At 49.9% G+C, this 17813-nt stretch overlaps 1 protein-coding gene across 4 annotated transcripts in view; it reads left to right on the plus strand.

Moving 5' to 3' along the window:
* FKBP15 (FKBP prolyl isomerase family member 15) overlaps positions 1-17813 on the plus strand; it is a 29579-nt gene that overhangs the window by 7445 nt on the left and 4321 nt on the right. For 2 of the 4 annotated variants that reach the window (XM_071574275.1, XM_071574279.1), the window contains exons 6-26: positions 64-162; positions 540-689; positions 957-1025; positions 2969-3112; positions 3545-3690; positions 4625-4673; positions 5403-5522; positions 5765-5864; positions 6716-6822; positions 7499-7592; positions 8850-8959; positions 9310-9420; positions 10022-10116; positions 11012-11114; positions 12831-12863; positions 14348-14519; positions 15494-15630; positions 15911-16066; positions 16482-16634; positions 16925-17017; positions 17470-17580. In XM_071574275.1, coding sequence (XP_071430376.1) covers positions 64-162; positions 540-689; positions 957-1025; positions 2969-3112; positions 3545-3690; positions 4625-4673; positions 5403-5522; positions 5765-5864; positions 6716-6822; positions 7499-7592; positions 8850-8959; positions 9310-9420; positions 10022-10116; positions 11012-11114; positions 12831-12863; positions 14348-14519; positions 15494-15630; positions 15911-16066; positions 16482-16634; positions 16925-17017; positions 17470-17580 — 2352 coding nt within the window. The remainder of the gene's footprint in view (positions 1-63; positions 163-539; positions 690-956; positions 1026-2968; positions 3113-3544; positions 3691-4624; positions 4674-5402; positions 5523-5764; positions 5865-6715; positions 6823-7498; positions 7593-8849; positions 8960-9309; positions 9421-10021; positions 10117-11011; positions 11115-12830; positions 12864-14347; positions 14520-15493; positions 15631-15910; positions 16067-16481; positions 16635-16924; positions 17018-17469; positions 17581-17813) is intronic. The other 2 variants (XM_071574277.1, XM_071574276.1) reach the window with 2 other exon arrangements.

Raw genomic sequence — 17813 nt, forward strand, 5'->3', positions numbered from 1 at the left:
GGATTTTTTTAGTGCAGTTGCATCATTCAATGTGTAAGATAGGACTGATCTCCTTCCCCACAGGTCCAGCCCAACAACTACAGCACGTTCTATGATGATCAGAGGCAGAACTGGTCCATCATGTTTGAGTCAGAGAAGGCAGCAATGGATTTCAGCAAACAGGTAACTGCTCCCTCAGGGCCAGGGAGAATTTGCTGGCTTGTTTAGAAAAGGTGTATGTGGGAGCACCCTGTTGCTGGAAGGTTCAGTTGTTCTTTGTCACTGAAGTTCAGTCTTTGTGGCTGTGATGGAGACACATCTGTGAGGAGCCTGCCTGAGTTTTGTTCATTAAAACAGGCAGGGAGCCTCTTGGTTCTGATGGCATTTTTTACCTCAAGTACTGCAAGACCATTTTTCTGTAGAGCAACAGGTATTTAATCAGCAAAATTCAGCACAAGGAATGCCTTGAGGGCAACTGTAACCTGGGCTTGATCAGCACAGTAAGGAGTAATGTGTGATGAGTGGAACCTGCCTCTGGGTTAATGGCTTTCCTCCTGCAGGTGTGCATTGCCAAGTGCAACAGCTCCCCAGGGCTTGATTCAGTCCTGTACCAGGATCTCCTGCTTGGAGAGGGACAGGCAGTGGAAGCAGGAGACTCTCTGGAAGTTGCCTACACGGGTTGGCTGTTCCAGAACAACGGGCTGGGACAGGTAAGGACTTTTCTGCTGCCTCCTGTGCCTGAGTGTGACAGTCCCTGGAAGGAACAGCTACCAATTCACTTCATGAAGTTGTTCTTAATGGACTACAAGCTGTAGCCAAGCTCTGTCTTAGTGCTGAGAGTTAACTTTGAAAGTAGTGGGATGGGAAACAGCAGATAAGCAGAGATTCTAGGAGTTTATGGAATGTGTAAAGCAGCATTCAGACCCTTGAAACAGCTGGAAAATGCAGCTATTTTGTGTTCTTGTTCAACTCTGCAGGTGTTTGACTCCAATGTTAACAAAGACAAGCTGCTGCGGCTGAAGTTGGGATCTGGAAAGGTCATCAAGGTACAACTTCTGGCACTTTCAGTATAATAATTGAAGTCTCAGAGCTGTGAAATACTGAAGATCATGTTCAGGGCCAGATAAATCACTTAACATTAAAGTTTTGACAGCATAAAAACTTACAGTTATATCCTCTATGCTGCCTTTATCATGAAAGCCAACAAAATATTCCAATTTTTTCTCACAACACCTTTCAAAACAAAGCTCAGACCTACAGTTGACTTAGAAGAGAACTGGCTTAAGCCTTGCCTAACAAGGCTTCAGCATGTTTTAGAGCATATAGGCTATTTCAGTTTCATTTATTAGAAGACACTCTGTAACAGTGACTCAAACTTTTTCTTCTTAATTTGCACAATACAGCCCAGCCTCCTTTCCTATACCCCTGTTGGACAGAAGTTGTTCTGACTGGTAAAAAAGGAAACTTCCTCTTTTCAAGATCTGAAGTTTTTTGTCTTTATTTTTCTGGAAGTCACTGAATCCATTCCCTCGTTCTTGGGGAACTCTATTTCTAAAGGAGGATTTCAGTTTGAGAATAGCTTTGGATCCCTCCCTGCTCGTTGTTCCCCAGAACCAGAGCATCAGAAACCCCCTGGAGGAGGGTAGGGCTGGGGATGATGGCAGGTTTTAGGCTGGTCTAGTACCAGACAGTACTGCTGCTGTCAGTGGTTTCAGCTTCTCAGTCCAGTCATGAGGGGTTTGCCTCTGTGGTCATTTTTGGGTGCAGGGGGTGTGATACTGCCTGTGTTATTCCATAAACCCAGAGTTTGAGTCAGAGCTGATCTGTGCAGGTCACTTCCATTGCCTCAGCAATTCATATGTGACCTGTTACAAGTTATCCTGTGTTGAAGATTGTGCTGGTTTAAAGGTGAACCAGCAGGGGAAATGAACTCACCACGAGAGAGATTATAAGTCAGAGCTAAAATTTAATAATAGTATTACAATAGCAACACTGACACACAAGGGAAATTGCTTTCAACTCACAAACCCCAGCAGTATAACCCAGTGTCCTGGGGCACAAAACCCAAGGGGGTTTGTTTGCCCTTGTGCTGAGACCCCTGTGGTTCCCCCAAGTCCAGAGCAAAAGGAAAAGAAAAACCTGTTGGTGCAGGTGAGGGCTGTGGTCTGGGTGAGAGTGGGGATCTCCTCCTGTCGAGGTCCTGCTGCTGCTCTGGATCCGACAAGAGGTTCCCGAGGTCTTCTTACCCACCACTTATGTACCCTCAGGGAGCACCCAGTCCCTCCCCCTGGGCGGGGACTCACCCAATGGGAGCCAGGGGGTGTTGAACTGTTGATGGCCCATGAGCAGCTCCGCCCCCTCAGGCTGGGTGTGAAGGTGATAATGGCTCCCTGGGCAGCTGCTGCTCATGGCCCATTGACCTTGGGGAATGAATAGAGGGGGTGGAATACACAGCTTTGATCACCCCCACACAGGGTTAGCTGGTCCCTCCTGCTGAACTAGGACAAAGATGTGCCATGTTTCTTCTTCATTTGTTTTGGCCTGTGTCTCACCAGTGTTCCCTGGGTGTCAGAGCCATCCTGTTCAATGCTGGCATCCCCCAGGACACATTGCATTGCTCTGACTTCCAGATCTCCCTCACTGCAGCTCATTTCTCTGGGTGTCTTGTAAATCCAACCAGAGCAATCCAGATCTCAGTGATGTGGAGTCCAGTTCTTTCCCAGAATGCTGAGAGAGGTCACCCCTGTGTGGTGGAGCTGCATCTTTAGCCTTAAGTTAATGTTGGATTAATTTACAATGGGCTGTTGTGATTTGTGGCAAGACAAAGGTTTAGTGCTGCAGACCAAAAAGAAAGAGGATTTTACAACCATTTGTTTTGGAATCTTCTATAACTGGAGCCTGAAGTTTTCTTTATTGGGATAATTAAAAGAAACTAGTGTCACTAATCAAAATGTTGCCATCTCTTGTGTTGTGTCTCTGGAAACCAAAGGGCTGGGAAGAAGGAATGATGGGGATGAAGAAAGGAGGGAGAAGGTACCTGATTATCCCCCCGGCGTGGGCCTACGGCGCTCAGGGAGTGGCTGGTCGTGTCCCTCCAGACTCTACTCTGGTGTTTGAGGTGGAGGTCAGGAGGGTGAGTGTCTCCTGCCCAGTGCTTACTTTACATCTGCTTTGTGGCTCTTGTGTGTCTGCAAGGTGGGAACCTGCTGTTGGCATGAGAACTACTCATAAACTGTTATAAACCAAACACCTCAGAAAGATAAGTATCTTTAATTAAAAAACAAACAAACAAACCCAATACAGAACCCTAAACCCAGGAAATCCCTCCAGGCTATTTGCTAAGACACGTCTGTTGTAACTGTCCTGGGATCTTGTAGTTGTCTCATCTGTGAGTCACTTGGGAAAACAAAATACTTGGGGAGGAATGACAGGATGTACAGACTCAGCCTCTCCAGCTCTGAATCACTTGTCTGCTTTTCCTTGCAGTGCATGAGCTCCACAAGGAGTAGCATCACAAATAAACAAGCTGCTGAAAATCCTTCCTTTTTGCTCCATCCTTTTTCAGGTGAAGCTGGCAAAGGAATGCTCTGGTTCAGATGGGCTGAGTGTGAGTTCCAGGGATTCCCCTGCACCTTCTCCAGTCCCCAGCTCAGATGGCTTCTCTGCAGACACTGGTTTATTGCCTCCCTCTACAATCCCTCCAAAGCCTGGGTGAGCAGCAGCACAGTTACACCAACAGCTTGCTGTATTGAAGATGGTAATGCCCATAAACATGTGGCACATCTTCTGGGTCCTCTGTGTGCCCATTCAGTGTGGCAGGGGGGTGCTGACTAACAGAAACTTTCTACCTGAGTGCTGACTTTAAGGCGTGAAGCAGTTCAAGTGGACTCAAATGAAGGAGGTCATTCCTCCCCAGCTTTGCTGAGCTCTGGTGTGTTTAAGCTGTGTGGGTGCTGTCTCAGCTGACACAGTCACCAGTCTGGACCTTCTCACTCTACAACTGCCACAACAGAGGGTGCAGCCAGGTGGGGTTGGGCTCTTCTCCCAGTAACAACCAACTGGGCAAGAGGAACAGCCTCAAGTTGTGCCAGGGGAGGTTTATATTGGATATTAGGGAAATTTCTTCACTGAAGGGTGCTCAGGCATTGGCACAGCTGCCCAGGGTAGTGGTGGAGTCCCCATCCTGGAGGTGGCACTTGGGGCCATGGCTTTGTGGTGAACACAGGGGTTAATGGTCAGACTTGATCTTAGTGGTCTTTTCCAACCTAGTGATTCTTCTGTTTCTTAAATGGGTCAATCACCCTTTTTAGGGAGTCCAAGTACATGCTCCTCTTGTTGCCATAAGTAGTTTGGGTTTGGACTTTGTTAAAACTGTTTGTACCAATGTTTGTACCAGAATGTGACTCTTCCAGCAACCACAAAACCACCTTTCTGTAATCAGCTGTTCCACAGCCATGGGGCTTGTCCTGAACATATCTGAGTAATGTTGCAAAGAATCTTGCAGGAGTGTAAGCTAAAAGAAATGCTCAGGATATAAGAGAATGTCAAACACACCTTGCCCTAGGAAAAGCAGTGTTCAGAAATGCAGAATCCTGTTTCTCCTCGTGGTTGTCTCCACATGAACATGCCCTGTTTGGCTTTGCAGGGAGCCAGCTGTTCGGGCCAAGTCCAACTCCATCAGTGAGCAGCTCGCAGTAAGTGCTGGCTTTGCCTCATTAATTTGAAGCCTTAAGTAGGGAGGCTTGTTTGGTTTCACCTTGGCATTGGGTGGTATTGCTTCAGAGAAAATGAGCATCATGCAAACAAGGCCCTGTGGAGTGTTCACCTTGCTGAGAGCAGGTCAGGACCTTGGTTTTGAAGGGATTAATGGCTGAACTTGATTAATGGCTGGACTTGATCTTAGTGTCTTTTCCAACCTTAATGATTCTGTGATTAGCAGGACCTGAAAGCCTCAGTCCCAGTTTCTACTCCTCAATGCAAAGTGACTTTGACTGTGTGGATGTTCACAAGGCCTGTTGTCTTTGGGGGTAAATGGAAAGCCTTAAATGGATAACAAAGAGTGATTGGGACATTCAGGATAAGTTTATGTCACTCCATGAGAAGACTCTGTGTGTGCCTCAAGACAAAAAAAGCTGCTAAGCAGCTTCCTGAAGTCACACGTTCTCTTCTTGCTGTTTCATAGAGATATTTTTCTCTATAGTGTCAGCAATGCCATCCCAGGAGGAGACTAAATAAAACAAGCCAGATTAACAAATCCATGGTGCTTCCTGGTGGGCTTGGAAAGTAGCTTTTCACACAATTACTGAGAAATGGAGAGAGCCAAAATGAAGTCAGATTTAGAAGTGTAATCCTGAGAGATGTGTCTGATATCTGAGAAGCCTGGGCTGAGATGAAGGGACAGTAACTGTGTGTGTTTCTTTCAGAACCCAGACGTAGCCAAGGCAAAGCTGATCTCTCGCATGGCCAAAATGGGCCAGCCCATGCTGCCTTTCCTGGCTGGGACAGCAGGGAGCCAGCTGGACTCCAGTGACTCAGAGATAGAGGTACAGCACCAGCCACAGCAGTGGGACTTCCTTAGTGCTTTTTCTGCAGTGGGAGTTGCTTAAAGTGGAATCTGGCAGTGGCTCCCCTGTTGTCTGGGAAGGTCTGCTCTGGTTCTGTGGCTAAAACGCTCCACCAGATACTTCACTTGGGTTGATTGGCTCACACCTTGTCTCAAGTGAGCTCAGGCTCAGACTGTTTGCCTGATCTTTAGCATTTGTTCTAACATACAGAATGTTTTTAGGATCCAAATGCACTGAGAGGGACAAACCAACCAGTGGCTTCATCCTCTGTAAGACCTTCCCAGCCTTCTCAAGCAGTTCTGCCCACAGTGTCCACACAAGGTAAGGTGCTGTAGGAAGAGAGCATTCCTTTCAGGAACTGATGGATGGCTCTGTAGGAACACTGATCCATGAAGCACAAAGCTCAAGCCTTGGAGTGTTTCTCCATGTGCACACAGTCCTGCTGGAGGAGGAGCAGCCACTGTGCATGAGCTGCCCTGTCACTGTGTGTGCAGGGGTGGCACTGAGACTTCTGGGACATGTGACTTGTGAATGGAATGTTACAAATCCTTTCCTTTTTTCTTTGGAATGATGGAAATCAGAGGGCTGGCAGCTGTGCAGTGGCTGCACTTGTCCCCCCCAGATGGAATAGTCACATCAGCTGCTGGTCAGCTGAGCAGTCTGCAGAGTCAGTCTGAATAACATCTTGTGTCAGGGAACTTCAGAGCCACCTTTATGGGAATGGGAAGAGGTTGTCCAGGGGTAGCTAGAAGTGGCATTCTGTGAAAGGTTACTCTTTTCTTGACCTTTTCACAGAATCCCAGACTATTCTGAGTTGGAAGGGACTCAAAAGGATCATCAAGTCCAACTCTTCAGTCAATGGCCCACACAGGGGATTGAACCCATGACCTTGGCATTATTACAACTGAGTTTTAACCAACTGAGCTGATCTCAGGGTCAAGCTTGGCACAACCCCCCAGGGAATCAGGGAATCATGGAATGGCCTGGGATGGAAGGGACCCACTTTATCACTTGCTGGATTGGATTTAATCTTCACAAGGCTGCAGACAGGCTTGTGTTAAATTTTTGTCTCTTTAGGGATTTTTTTTTTTACTTTTTTTGCCATTTTATTCGGGGTGAGTTGAGTAATTTCCAGCTACTTTATGGCATGCTGAGTTTCTCTTCCTTTTCAGTACCTCAAGCATCTGGTGCTGCACCCTCAGTATCTTCTGCTGCTGCTTTAATCCCTGCAACCATCCAGCCCTCTGCAGCTCTGCCTGGAGGAGCACAGGCCTTTCAGGTACCAAAATGAAGTCCAGGAGGATATTGGCCTTTCTCCCAAGTCTTACTGTCTTCTCCATAGCTGGGAGCAAGGACTTCATAGCAGCACATCAGGATGAGAATTCCAGGCTATTTGCTGGGACTCAGGTTTCCATCACATGCCTCTTAGAATTTAATCAAAAAGAGCTAAATTTCTGCTTATTGATGGCTGCTTAAGGTTGAATAAGGATCAGCCAGACTTGGTTTAATACCTGGGTTTGCAGCAGATACCATAAAAACTTCCAAGTTGAGGAAAAACTTGAGCAATGAGCAGTAAAGTTGCAATCAGGTTGTGTTGCACTTTTTGAGCCCTCCCTAGGCCTGGCCTTGTGCTCAGCTTAGCACAACTTCAGAGGGAGGTGTTCACATGCTGGTCTTTGACTCTCACTTATGTAGGGGAAGATGCTTCTCTTGAATTTGAGTGAAGGTGGTAACTTGTTGAGCTGTGCTAACTTGAACACATATCTGAGCCTTGAGAGGAGAGTGACTTCTCTATGACTGTTGTGTATTTTGACTTTCCAACTCCTTAATTCTTGGGTTCTTTTTCTCTCCAAACATCATCCTTGTTCTTGGGCTTAAAATGTGAAAGCCACTAAACTGTGAGCATGGGGGGAAATCCCAAAACACATTCTAACCTCTTGAACTTGTTCTGCAAGGCATATCCAGGAATGACATTTGCTTACCCCCAAACTGCTGCCTCTGCTTCTCAGCTCCAGCCTGTGGGTCAGATGTATCCAGCCCCTTACCAAGGTATGTTTTAAACAGAACCTTCTTCTCAAAAGGCTGCAATATCTGCAGGAAACTGGTTGTAATGATGATGTAATAACAATGGTAACACACACATACATATTCATCCTGTCTGTAATGTTGCACAAGTGCTTATTTTTCAATATCAGAGACAAAATTTTCCCACTAAATATCCATCTTTTTTTGCCTTAAGGAACTTTGTGCAGTGTGAAAGGGGATGGAATGTCTAGGTGCCTTCCCAAGACTGTGTATTGCTAAAGGAATTTTATAGTTTTAACTATAATAGTAAACAGCTGTTCTACCAGCCAGGGAAAGAATTACTAAAAGGTACAACCTAGGAAGGACTAAAGGTATCTAAAGAGCCATTTAGGTAATCCCAGTTGGTAAAGTCTTGAGCTGAGCCTTTCTTGGAGCATGATTCTTTCACTTCAGTGTTTGGGAGCAAACCGTCATTCCTGTCGTTTGGTTGTAGTGACTCTCTCTCCTGTCGTTTGGTTGTAGTGACTCTCTCTCTCTCTCTCTCTCTCTCTCTCTCTCCTGTCGTTTGGTTGTAGTGACTCTCTCTCTCTCTCTCTCTCTCTCCTGTCGTTTGGTTGTAGTGACTCTCTCTCTCTCTCTCTCTCTCTCTCCTGTCGTTTGGTTGTAGTGACTCTCTCTCTCTCTCTCTCTCTCTCTCCTGTCGTTTGGTTGTAGTGACTCTCTCTCTCTCTCTCTCTCTCTCTCTCTCTCTCTCTCTCTCTCTCCTGTCGTTTGGTTGTAGTGACTCTCTCTCTCTCTCTCCTGTCTGTTTGGTTGTAGTGACTCTCTCTCTCTCTCTCCTGTCTGTTTGGTTGTAGTGACTCTCTCTCTCTCTCTCTCCTGGCGTTTGGTTGTAGTGACTCTCTCTCTCTCTCTCCTGTCTGTTTGGTTGTAGTGACTCTCTCTCTCTCTCTCTCTCTCTCCTGGCGTTTGGTTGTAGTGACTCTCTCTCTCTCTCTCTCCTGGCGTTTGGTTGTAGTGACTCTCTCTCTCTCTCTCTCCTGTCGTTTGGTTGTAGTGACTCTCTCTGTAGTGTTTGGGCACTTTGCTCTGTTGACCTGAGTGCTGTCACACAGCTCAAGAATTTCCTGTTCTCATCAACCTGCCTGTTCATGTTACTGGGGAAATACCTGCATTATTATCTTCCCAAATACCATGTCCCTTTTATTTCTGGCAAGAGAGTGGCTGTCCTATCTTGGCATTTCCCCTTGTGACTGTAGATGTGTCTCCTTTCCCTTCCAGCTCCTGGGGATGTTACCTCCTTCCTGATGACCGAAGCTCGGCAGCACAACACTGAGATCCGCCTGGCTGTGAGCAAAGTGGTGGATAAAATGGATCACTTGGCTGCCAAGGTGTGCATGGCTTCCTGAGGACATCTGCTGCTCTCCACGTGCCTTCTGAGCAGTTGGCTTTACTGAAATGCCTGCCTGAAGTTTGTGGGTGATGCACTTAACTAAAATTCCAATGTGATCAGAAGTGGGAGCAGTTCAACTGCTATGAGAAAGCTAAGCCTAGGCTGGGGGAAATACCTTGTCTTGAATATCCTGTGATGCAGTGTCTGGGGAGATTCCCTGCCCTTCAGGAGGGTGATTCAGTAGCCTATACCCTGCAGCTGAGCACATGGAACAGTGAAATGCCTCTTTGCAGTTGTCTGACTCTTCCCTGCACCCCTTCCAAGCTTAAGAATGGCTTATCCCTGCAGGTGGAGGAGCTGAAGAAACAGCACAGTGCCACCAGCTCGCTGCTGCCTGGCATCTCCTCTGTCACCATGGAGGCCTCCCTGATCATGAGCAACATCCAGCGCATCATCCAGGTGAGCACAGCCAGCCTGGCCTGGCAGTTCCTGCAGGAACTGGGGCCCACTGCTGTTCCTTGTGGGAGCAGCCTCACTGACTTGGCCCCAGTGTCCATCCACCTGGGTGTCTGCTTTGGCATGGCCAAACCCAGTGTGGGATACACAATGATTTTTACCCTTCTGCTTCAGAAAGCTCTTCTCAACAGTTTGGGTGCTTTCTGAGCCAGTTATTGGTATTTATTATGCCTTGGCAAGAGTTATGAGTAACGTTCAGCCTCCTCTCAAGCCATTATGGCCTGAACCCCCAGCATCCTGCACCAGTGTTGCAGAGACCACCTCCTTCTTGTTCTTCTGCTTAGTCTTATGCTTTGTAGCTTTTCTAAGCAGCAGCTTTAAAATCTTGGGGTTTGTGGGTGCAAAAGCCAACCAGACACAATATTCTCTAGAATGGGGCATGGCAGCCACTACCCTGTGCCAGAATTCCTGCTAAGCATGGCACAGAGCCTTCCTGGGGTGTGTCATGTGAGCCTCCCCACTGCCCTGCATGTGTGCAGAACCAAGGGGTAGGAGGTGCTGCAGGGAAGCCTCAGGTGAGCACTGATGCTGGGCTGTGCCTTAGGAGAATGAGAGACTGAAGCAGGAGATATTTGAGAAGAGCAGTCGCATTGAGGAGCAGAATGAGAAGATCAGCGAGTTGATTGAGCGCAATCAGAGGTAAGAGAGGGGAGGGCGCAGCCTCTGCAGACTCCCTGAGTTACACAGGGTTGGGCATAACTCAGAGCTGTTCTTTAGGATAGAGCCGTATTCTAATATTTTTAATCTTTTTCTAAGGTATTAGAAGTGTGAGGTTCCCCCTCCCTGTTCTCTGCAGGGCCTGTCTCTAAAGGTAGTTTACAGTCCTTGTGTGAGCTGGGGCAGCCCCGCGGGGAGCCCCCCGGGTGAGCCGGGGCAGCCCCCACCCCGCCCTGGAGCCCCCGGGTGAGCCGAGGCAGCCCCCCCCCCCCGCCCTGGAGCCCCCCCGGGTGAGCCGGGGCAGCCCCCCCCCCCCGCCCTGGAGCCCCCCCGGGTGAGCCGGGGCAGCCCCCCCCCGCCCCCGGGGAGCCCCCGGGTGAGCCGGGGCAGCCCCCCCCGCCCCCGGGGAGCCCCCGGGTGAGCCGGGGCAGCCCCCCCCCCCGCCCTGGAGCCCCCCCGCCCCCGGGGAGCCCCCGGGGAGCCCCCGGGTGAGCCGGGGCAGCCCCCCCCCGCCCCCGGGGAGCCCCCGGGGAGCCCCCGGGTGAGCCGGGGCAGCCCCCCCCGCCCCCGGGGAGTCCCCGGGTGAGCCGGGGCGGCCCCCCCCCCGCCCCCGGGGAGCCCCCCCCGCCCCCGGGGAGCCCCCGGGTGCGCCGGGGCAGCCCCCCCCCCGCCCCCGGGGAGCCCCCCCCGCCCCCGGGGAGCCCCCGGGTGTAAAAGGGTACTGATAAAATCTGCTGGGCCAGGCACTCCCATCCCACCCCTCTGAGATCAGACTTGCTGCAGAACACCATGCAGAATGGGCAGGAGGAAACAGAACTTCTGTGCTTTGAAATGCCACTATTCTCAGAAATGCTGATGGAGTCTCCCCTGTTCACAGGTATGTGGAGCAAAGTAACCTGCTGATGGAGCAGAGGAACCATTCCCTGCAGACCACAAACGAGAACACACAGGCAAGAGTGTTGCATGCAGAGCAGGAGAAGGTAATGGTGGCATGAGCAGCCAGGAAAGGGGCTGGTTGTTGCTCTAAAACATGCTGAAGCCTTGTTAGGCAAGGCTTAAACCAGTTCTCTTCTAAGTCAACTGTAGGTCTGAGCTTTGTTTTGAAAGGTGTTGTGAGAAAAAATTGGAATATTTTGTTGGCTTTCATGACAAAGGCAGCACAGAGGATGTAACTGTAGGTCTTTATGCTGTCAAAACTTTAATGTTAAGTGATTTATCTGGGCCTGATTTATTGTTAACCTTGTGGGTCTATGGCAAATGTGTCTGACAGGGCTTTTGGCTTGAAAATGTACTTCATTTATTTAGTTCCACTGACAGTTTCAGGAGAGTTTTACTCCTTCTCTATAATTGTTCAACTATTCACTCTGTTTAAATAGAGTGAATGTAGGTTTAAGAAAAATTATTTCCTAGTGATGTTTCTTCATTGCAGTTTTGCATTTTCTTAATACTGATCAAGAGCTGTTTGTTCCTACCAATAACACACGGTGCTTTTGTGAAAGGGACAATTGGGAAATAGCTTTTAAACAGCTAAATGCACTTGTGCATGGCTGCATATCCTCCATCTCCACCCAGGCCAGCCCAGTGTGTCCCTGCATGGTGTCTGCTCTGCTTTATCAAGCACTGCCTTGGTAAATTACCCCAAGTCTTGCCCTGAGCTCCCCTGCTGAGCTGGGACCCCTCCAGTTCAAATGGGAGCTGACAAGTGCTTGCTCTGCATGAGAGCCACAACTTGGTGCCCCTCAAAATGGCCCAAAATGCAGCTTTTGAGTGTGGTAAAGAGCAGAGCAGGGTCTGGCTGATGCTGGTGTGAGCAGACAGGGCAGGGGGCTGTGCTTTTCCCCCCAGAGCCCAGGCTGCACACCCAGCATGTGTAGGGGGTGGGAGACATCCTAACCAGGAGTAAGTCAGATGGAAATAATAAATTCCTTTGTCTCAGTGAGGACAGCATCCAGTTTGCACAATAAATAAACTGGGGAGGAAATCATCATTTGGAAGTATGAGAGATCATCTTCAGGAATCTTTTGGGCCTCATCTTCAGCAGTCACTGCCCAGTGATGGTGCTACATGAGCAGATTCAGGCCATACCAGCAAAGCCATGACTTGCACTGGGAGAAGATTTCCCTGGGATCTGAGAGAGTATTGACTGTAAATATGAAGGCTGGAATTGCTCCCTCTTCCTTTACTCTGACCCAGCTGCAGTCACTGAGATCTGAGGGACAGACAGAACCAGGGAAGAGAATTTTAAGCTATTTTATCTATTCGTTCCCTACAAACAGGGACTCTCCATTTGTTTGGTGGCACAGGCCAGGCAGCTGTTCCCAGATCACCAAGGAGAGGTGTTGGTAGGGTGTTGCTTTGGGTTATAGATCTTTGCAGAGCACATCCAGCTTTAGGAGAAGGGTTTGTGTGCCAGAAGGAACAGCCCCACTGTGCAGTGCTGGGGAAGGGTCCCAGCAGGGCTGTCCCATGTCTGTGGTGTGTAACAACTGGGAGGTACCTTCAGTGTTGTTTTCACATCAGGCTTCACTACCTTATTCTGCCCAAGCTTTTACAGTTCTTGGAGTAATTTAAGGGCTTCCCTGGCATGCCTTAGGCTGCTGCTAAGAAGCATTTTGCTTTTCTGCTGATGAATGCCTCTGCCTTTCACGTTGTGTTCTTAACCCTTCCTGTTTCCTGTCACTGCTTTCTCTTCCCAGCACATGCTGCCAGTGGACCGGGGCTGGGACCAGGTGAGGCAGTGCCCGCTGACTGTGGAGGTGACAGATGGTTGTGCCAAGGCAGTGCCAGCCCAGCTTCCTCTTGAACCAGCCACAAGCTGAGTGGCTTTAAAAGAATTGCCTCACACCTTGAATTAGCACAGATCTTCCACTTGCAAATGGGCTTTATAACAGGCAGTGTAGCACCACTGGCCCCTCGTTTTTGGGGAGCCTTTTCCAAGGACTCTGTCACGTTGCTGCTCATTCCATGGCCCCAGGGGAGAAACAGGATATGGTCATGTCATTGTCAGGGCAGGTACAGGTCACACGGGATTCTCGGCACCTGAGAGCTGGAGCTGAGCTAGTATGGACATGAAAGATTCACTGCAGAAACTTCTGTCTGGTAACACCTCCTGCCAGAAGATTTCCTGGTTTTGGTTTGCTTTATTTGCCATTAAAGATAAAGTGTTAAAATAACCTTTAGATGTGCTTTAGCTGTGACATGGCTCTGGTTTTAGCATGCCAGGAGTTACTGTGACAGTGAGACATTTATGGAGACAGAAGAGGACAGCAGATCTGGCTCTAGCCAGTCTTTCAAGTGCTGCCTCCTCTCTAAAAGGAATGGTGTGGTATCCCAGCCCTCGGGGTCAGCTCATCATCAGCTGGAACAGTTTGGCTCCCAGCTCTTCTCTGCCAGAAGTGTTGGTCTCAGTCTGAAGGGACTTAGGAGACTAAAGCAGAGAGAGAATCCAGTTGTCCTGAACTTACCAGTAACAAAACATGAAAGTCTGTTGGGAATCTCAAAGCAGGCATAGGAGTGGAAGCTGTTTAGGTGTTCCCTGTGCAAGTTCTGTCTTTGCAGAGCATCCTCTGAATTTTGTGTGTTGTGCAACGAGATTGGGAGTGTCACTCTGTGTCTTTGTCTTGGTGCCTTGAGCTCTCCTAACGTTGTGTACAAGTTGTCTAACAAGCTGTGCTAGTGCCTGGCTGTTTGTGAGTCAATGACTCTAAACAGGCCAACAAAGGACTGTGGGAACTCTGCTCTGAAATGCTGGCCTTGCCCCTGTGGGCAGCTCAAGGTGTGCTCTGGGGGCAAGGTGCTCTTTTGGCTGGGACAAACCTGTGTTTTATGTGGCTCTTCAGTGACTTGTAAGCTTATGGGAGGTAATTGGATATTGGAACCCAGGCTTTTCCTTGAGTAGGTGTTGTCATAGCCTGAAACCTCAGAGCAGAGCCACCAGTCCCTGGCACTGGGCTTAAAAACACTTGAGCTTTCCAGGAAAACTCACTGAGTTGAATTCCTGTGAGGGCAAGGTTGTTGGTGGCCTCGTGCAACTTTCTAGTCACTCTGGGCAGGTTTACAGCCAAAAACCTCACAGTAACATGGCAAAAAATTGACCTCTTCAGTGTGGAGATGTGTTCCCTTGTGAGGTCTCCAGCTCCTCCTGGGAGAACAGCTCTGCTGCCTGCTCACAGCACTCTTTTCCCTCCTTTTCCCTGCTCCATTTTCCCTGCAGGCCAAGGTAGCAGAGGAGCTGGCAGCAGCCACAGCCCAGGTGTCCCAGCTGCAGCTGGAGCTCACAGCCCACCAGAAGCAGGAGATGGCCCTGCGGCAGCAGCTCTCGGCGGCCGTGCAGGAGGCAGAGCGGCACGAGGCTCAGCTCAACAAGCTGCAGGCACAGGTGGCAGGTAGGGCTGCTCCTGCCTGTCCCCTGGCAGCTCTTCATGCCCCTTTGCCCCTTTTATAACTCACAGTTTTAGCCTTTTTTATCTGGGGGTATCTATTCCTGCCTGCCCCAGGATCAGTCACAGGGTGTGGATGCCCTGAACTGTCTGAAGGGTTTGTGCACCCTTGTTAGCACTAAAAGGGAAGGGGGCAAATCATCCTCTCACAGGGATGCCTTTTGTAGGACAATCTCTTGGTGTTTCTGTCCAACACCTTGCAGAGGAACCAGAGATGAATGGGTGGAAAGTTAAGTTAAAAGCTGAGGTATTCACCCCCTGTGCTGGGCACTGGTGGGGCCACACCTCAAATCCTGGGTTCAGTTCTGGGCTCCTTGCAACAAGAAAGACATTGAGGGTCTGGAGCATGTCCAGGAAAGGGAATGGAGCAGCAGGAGCAGCTGAGGGAACTGGTGGGGCTCAGCCTGGAGAAAAGGAGGCTCAGGGGGACCTTCTGGCTCTGCAATCCCTGCCAGGAGGGGAGAGCCAGGGAGGGTCGGGCTCTGCTCCAGGGAACAGGGACAGGAAGAGAGGGAATGGCCTCAGGCTGTGCCAAGGGGGAGGTTTAGGTTGGATAGCAGGGAAAATTTCGTCACAGAAATGGTTGTTAAGCCTTAGAGGGGGCTGCTCAGGGCAGTGGTGAGACCCCACCCCTGGAAGCATCCAAAAAGCACATGGATATGGCACTGGGGGACATGGTTTAGTGGTAAACATGGTGGTGGTTCTGGGTTAACAGTTGCACTTCATAATCTTAAAAGGCCTTTTCCAACCATAACAATTGATCATCCTGTGACAAGTTGCCATTTCACAGGAGCTCTGATAAATTGTGGTCACTGCAGGCACAAGCAGAGTCCTTGACTTCACTGTGCCAGAGACCCTGTTCCTCCCCTGAGCCCCCAAGGGTGTGTAGCACTGAACCCACAGGGAGGGCTGTTTTGCAGAGCTCCAGGAAGCCTCTGAGGACTCTCAGAGCAGGTTCAAAGCTGAGAAGCAGAGCCGCAAACAGCTGGACATGAAGATCACGGCCCTGGAGGAGGAGCTGACGGACCTGAAGGTGGAGAAGGAGACTCTGGAAAGGGTAAGTGCAGTGCCAGCACCAGAGATGGAGGTTTCTGTTGTTCTTGCTTTTAAATGTGCCATTGAAGGAAGTTTTGACTAATCTGCAAGCAAAGATTCCTTTGCTGACGTGATTTTTATTTATTTAATGTCCCAGCCAGTAATGTGTTAACCTTACCTTGAAAATAATCTCAGCCTGATCTAACCTGACAGTTCCCTGCTCTGACAAGTCCTTTCTGCTGGAGGAAGAGAAGCTGCTTTGGAGCAGTCTGGCCTAGTCTCTGCCCTGCTCTGTATTGCAGAATCTTGCAGAGAGGAAGAAGAAATCCCTCTCGGAGAGAGCTCAGGCAGAGGAAGAGATGGAGGAGATCCGCAGGTCGTACCAGCAGGAGCTGGACAAGCTCCGGCAGCTGCTGAAGAAGGCCAGGACTTCCACTGACCAGGCAGCAGCAGAGCAGGTGAGGGGCCAGGGCAGCTCCTGCTCCAAGTCTGCAAGGCCTGTAGGAGCCTACAGGTTGGAAATAGTTGTGAAAATACTCAGGTTGTGGAAGAGTGAAAGTGTTAACTGCTTGGTCTTCAGATACAGTGTCAGGCTGAGGAAAGGAGAGGCACCAAATTGAGTTTGTAGTAAAGAGGATACAGGACTGCTGAGGAAAGGCTGCTCAGAAATATGCCAAGAGATCTGAAATCTGAGCCAGGCCTTCTGTCCAGCCTGAGGGACAGGCTGGACCAGAGAGGTGTAGGCAAGAGCTGGTGGCAGCTGCAGGGCTGCACTCTGTTGTGGGGATGTCCAGCCCTGAGCTGTGCAAACACACACTCTGTGTGTGTCTGTGTGTGTGTGTGTTTCTGACCATCCCTCTTACTTGATGGCAGCTGTCACTCATCCAGGCAGAGCTGGAGTCCCAGTGGGAAGCCAAGTGTGAGCGTGCCCTGGCCTCGGCCAAGGAGCAGCACGTCCGGCAGTACCAGGAGGTGTGTGAGCACAGGGACTCCCTGCAGCAGCAGCTGGCCCAGCTGGAAGAGAAGGTAAGGGGCTGCTCAGTAACTGGAATCAGCAGTCTTTGCCCACCTAATTGTGGCTTGACTGTTTAATTTCTTGATGGTTCTGGAGCTTGGGCTGTGGGAGGTGTCTGCATGTGCAGTTCCCTTGGCTCGTGAAGGAGGGAGAGCCAAGGTACTGACAAGTCCTGAGCTAAAGCAACACCTACAATCTGCTTATCTACACTGTGCTGAGGGGCTGTTTCTGAGCAGAAGCTGTTGTGAAGTGGGTGACACTGCAAGGGGCTGTAACTGCTGGGCTCTGGTTCTTGTTTCAGCTCACAGCTCTGAAACACTCGAAAAAGGCAGAGGAGCAAAAACTGGCTGAGGTTCAGCAGCGTCTGGAGGAACTGGAGCCTCTCCAAGAGAAGGTAAAGGGAATAACACAGCTGGATGGGAACTGGAGTGCAGGGATCACTGGCCTGGACTCCAGAAGTCTTCTAGAGTCTACCTGTGTCCAGAAGAACAAGGACATGAGTTCCAGAATATGAGAGGGAAGGGATAATGTCACTTGGCCTCCAGCAAACCAGAGCAGGTCCAATGAGGAGACCCAGCCCTTGTTTCACTGGGATTGCAGGAATGCTGCACCCATTCTTGGTGTTACTTGAGGAGCTGATAACACAACTGTGGCTCTCCAAGGATCTGGCTGGCTTGAGTGACCTTGTTTTGATGCTGTTGCTTTCAGCCAACCCTATCAAAGCCCTGCTTGAAACTCCCCTGAGCAGTTTGTGCCTCAGTGAAGCCCTCCCAGAGCACCCATCCCTGGCAGGCTCATGCTGCAGGTGCCTGTGGAGCTGCTCTGACCGTGGTGTCCCTTTGGCAGGTCTCAGCCCTGCAGGCAGATGCTGTGGAGCTGAAGGCTCGCTATGAGGAACGGATCCGAGCCCTGGAGAGGGGTCAGGAGGGATCCTCACCTGCAGACTTCACTGAGGAGGTGAGCTTGACTCTCCAGTGCTTCTCCTTACTCAGCAAATCAGTTCACCTTGAATTATTTCTCTTTGAGCTGACTTAAGAAGGAGAAGCATTTTCTCCACAGTGCACTGTGCTTGTAGTAGAGTCCACAGAGGAGAAAGGATGGGATCTTGTCATGGAATCACAGTCACAACCTGGTCTGGGTTGGAAAGGACCTTAAAGCCCATCCAGTCCCACCCCCTGCCATGGGCAGGG

Source organism: Pithys albifrons, chromosome 20 (assembly GCF_047495875.1).
Source record: "Pithys albifrons albifrons isolate INPA30051 chromosome 20, PitAlb_v1, whole genome shotgun sequence".
Taxonomy (NCBI): Eukaryota; Metazoa; Chordata; class Aves; order Passeriformes; family Thamnophilidae; genus Pithys; species Pithys albifrons.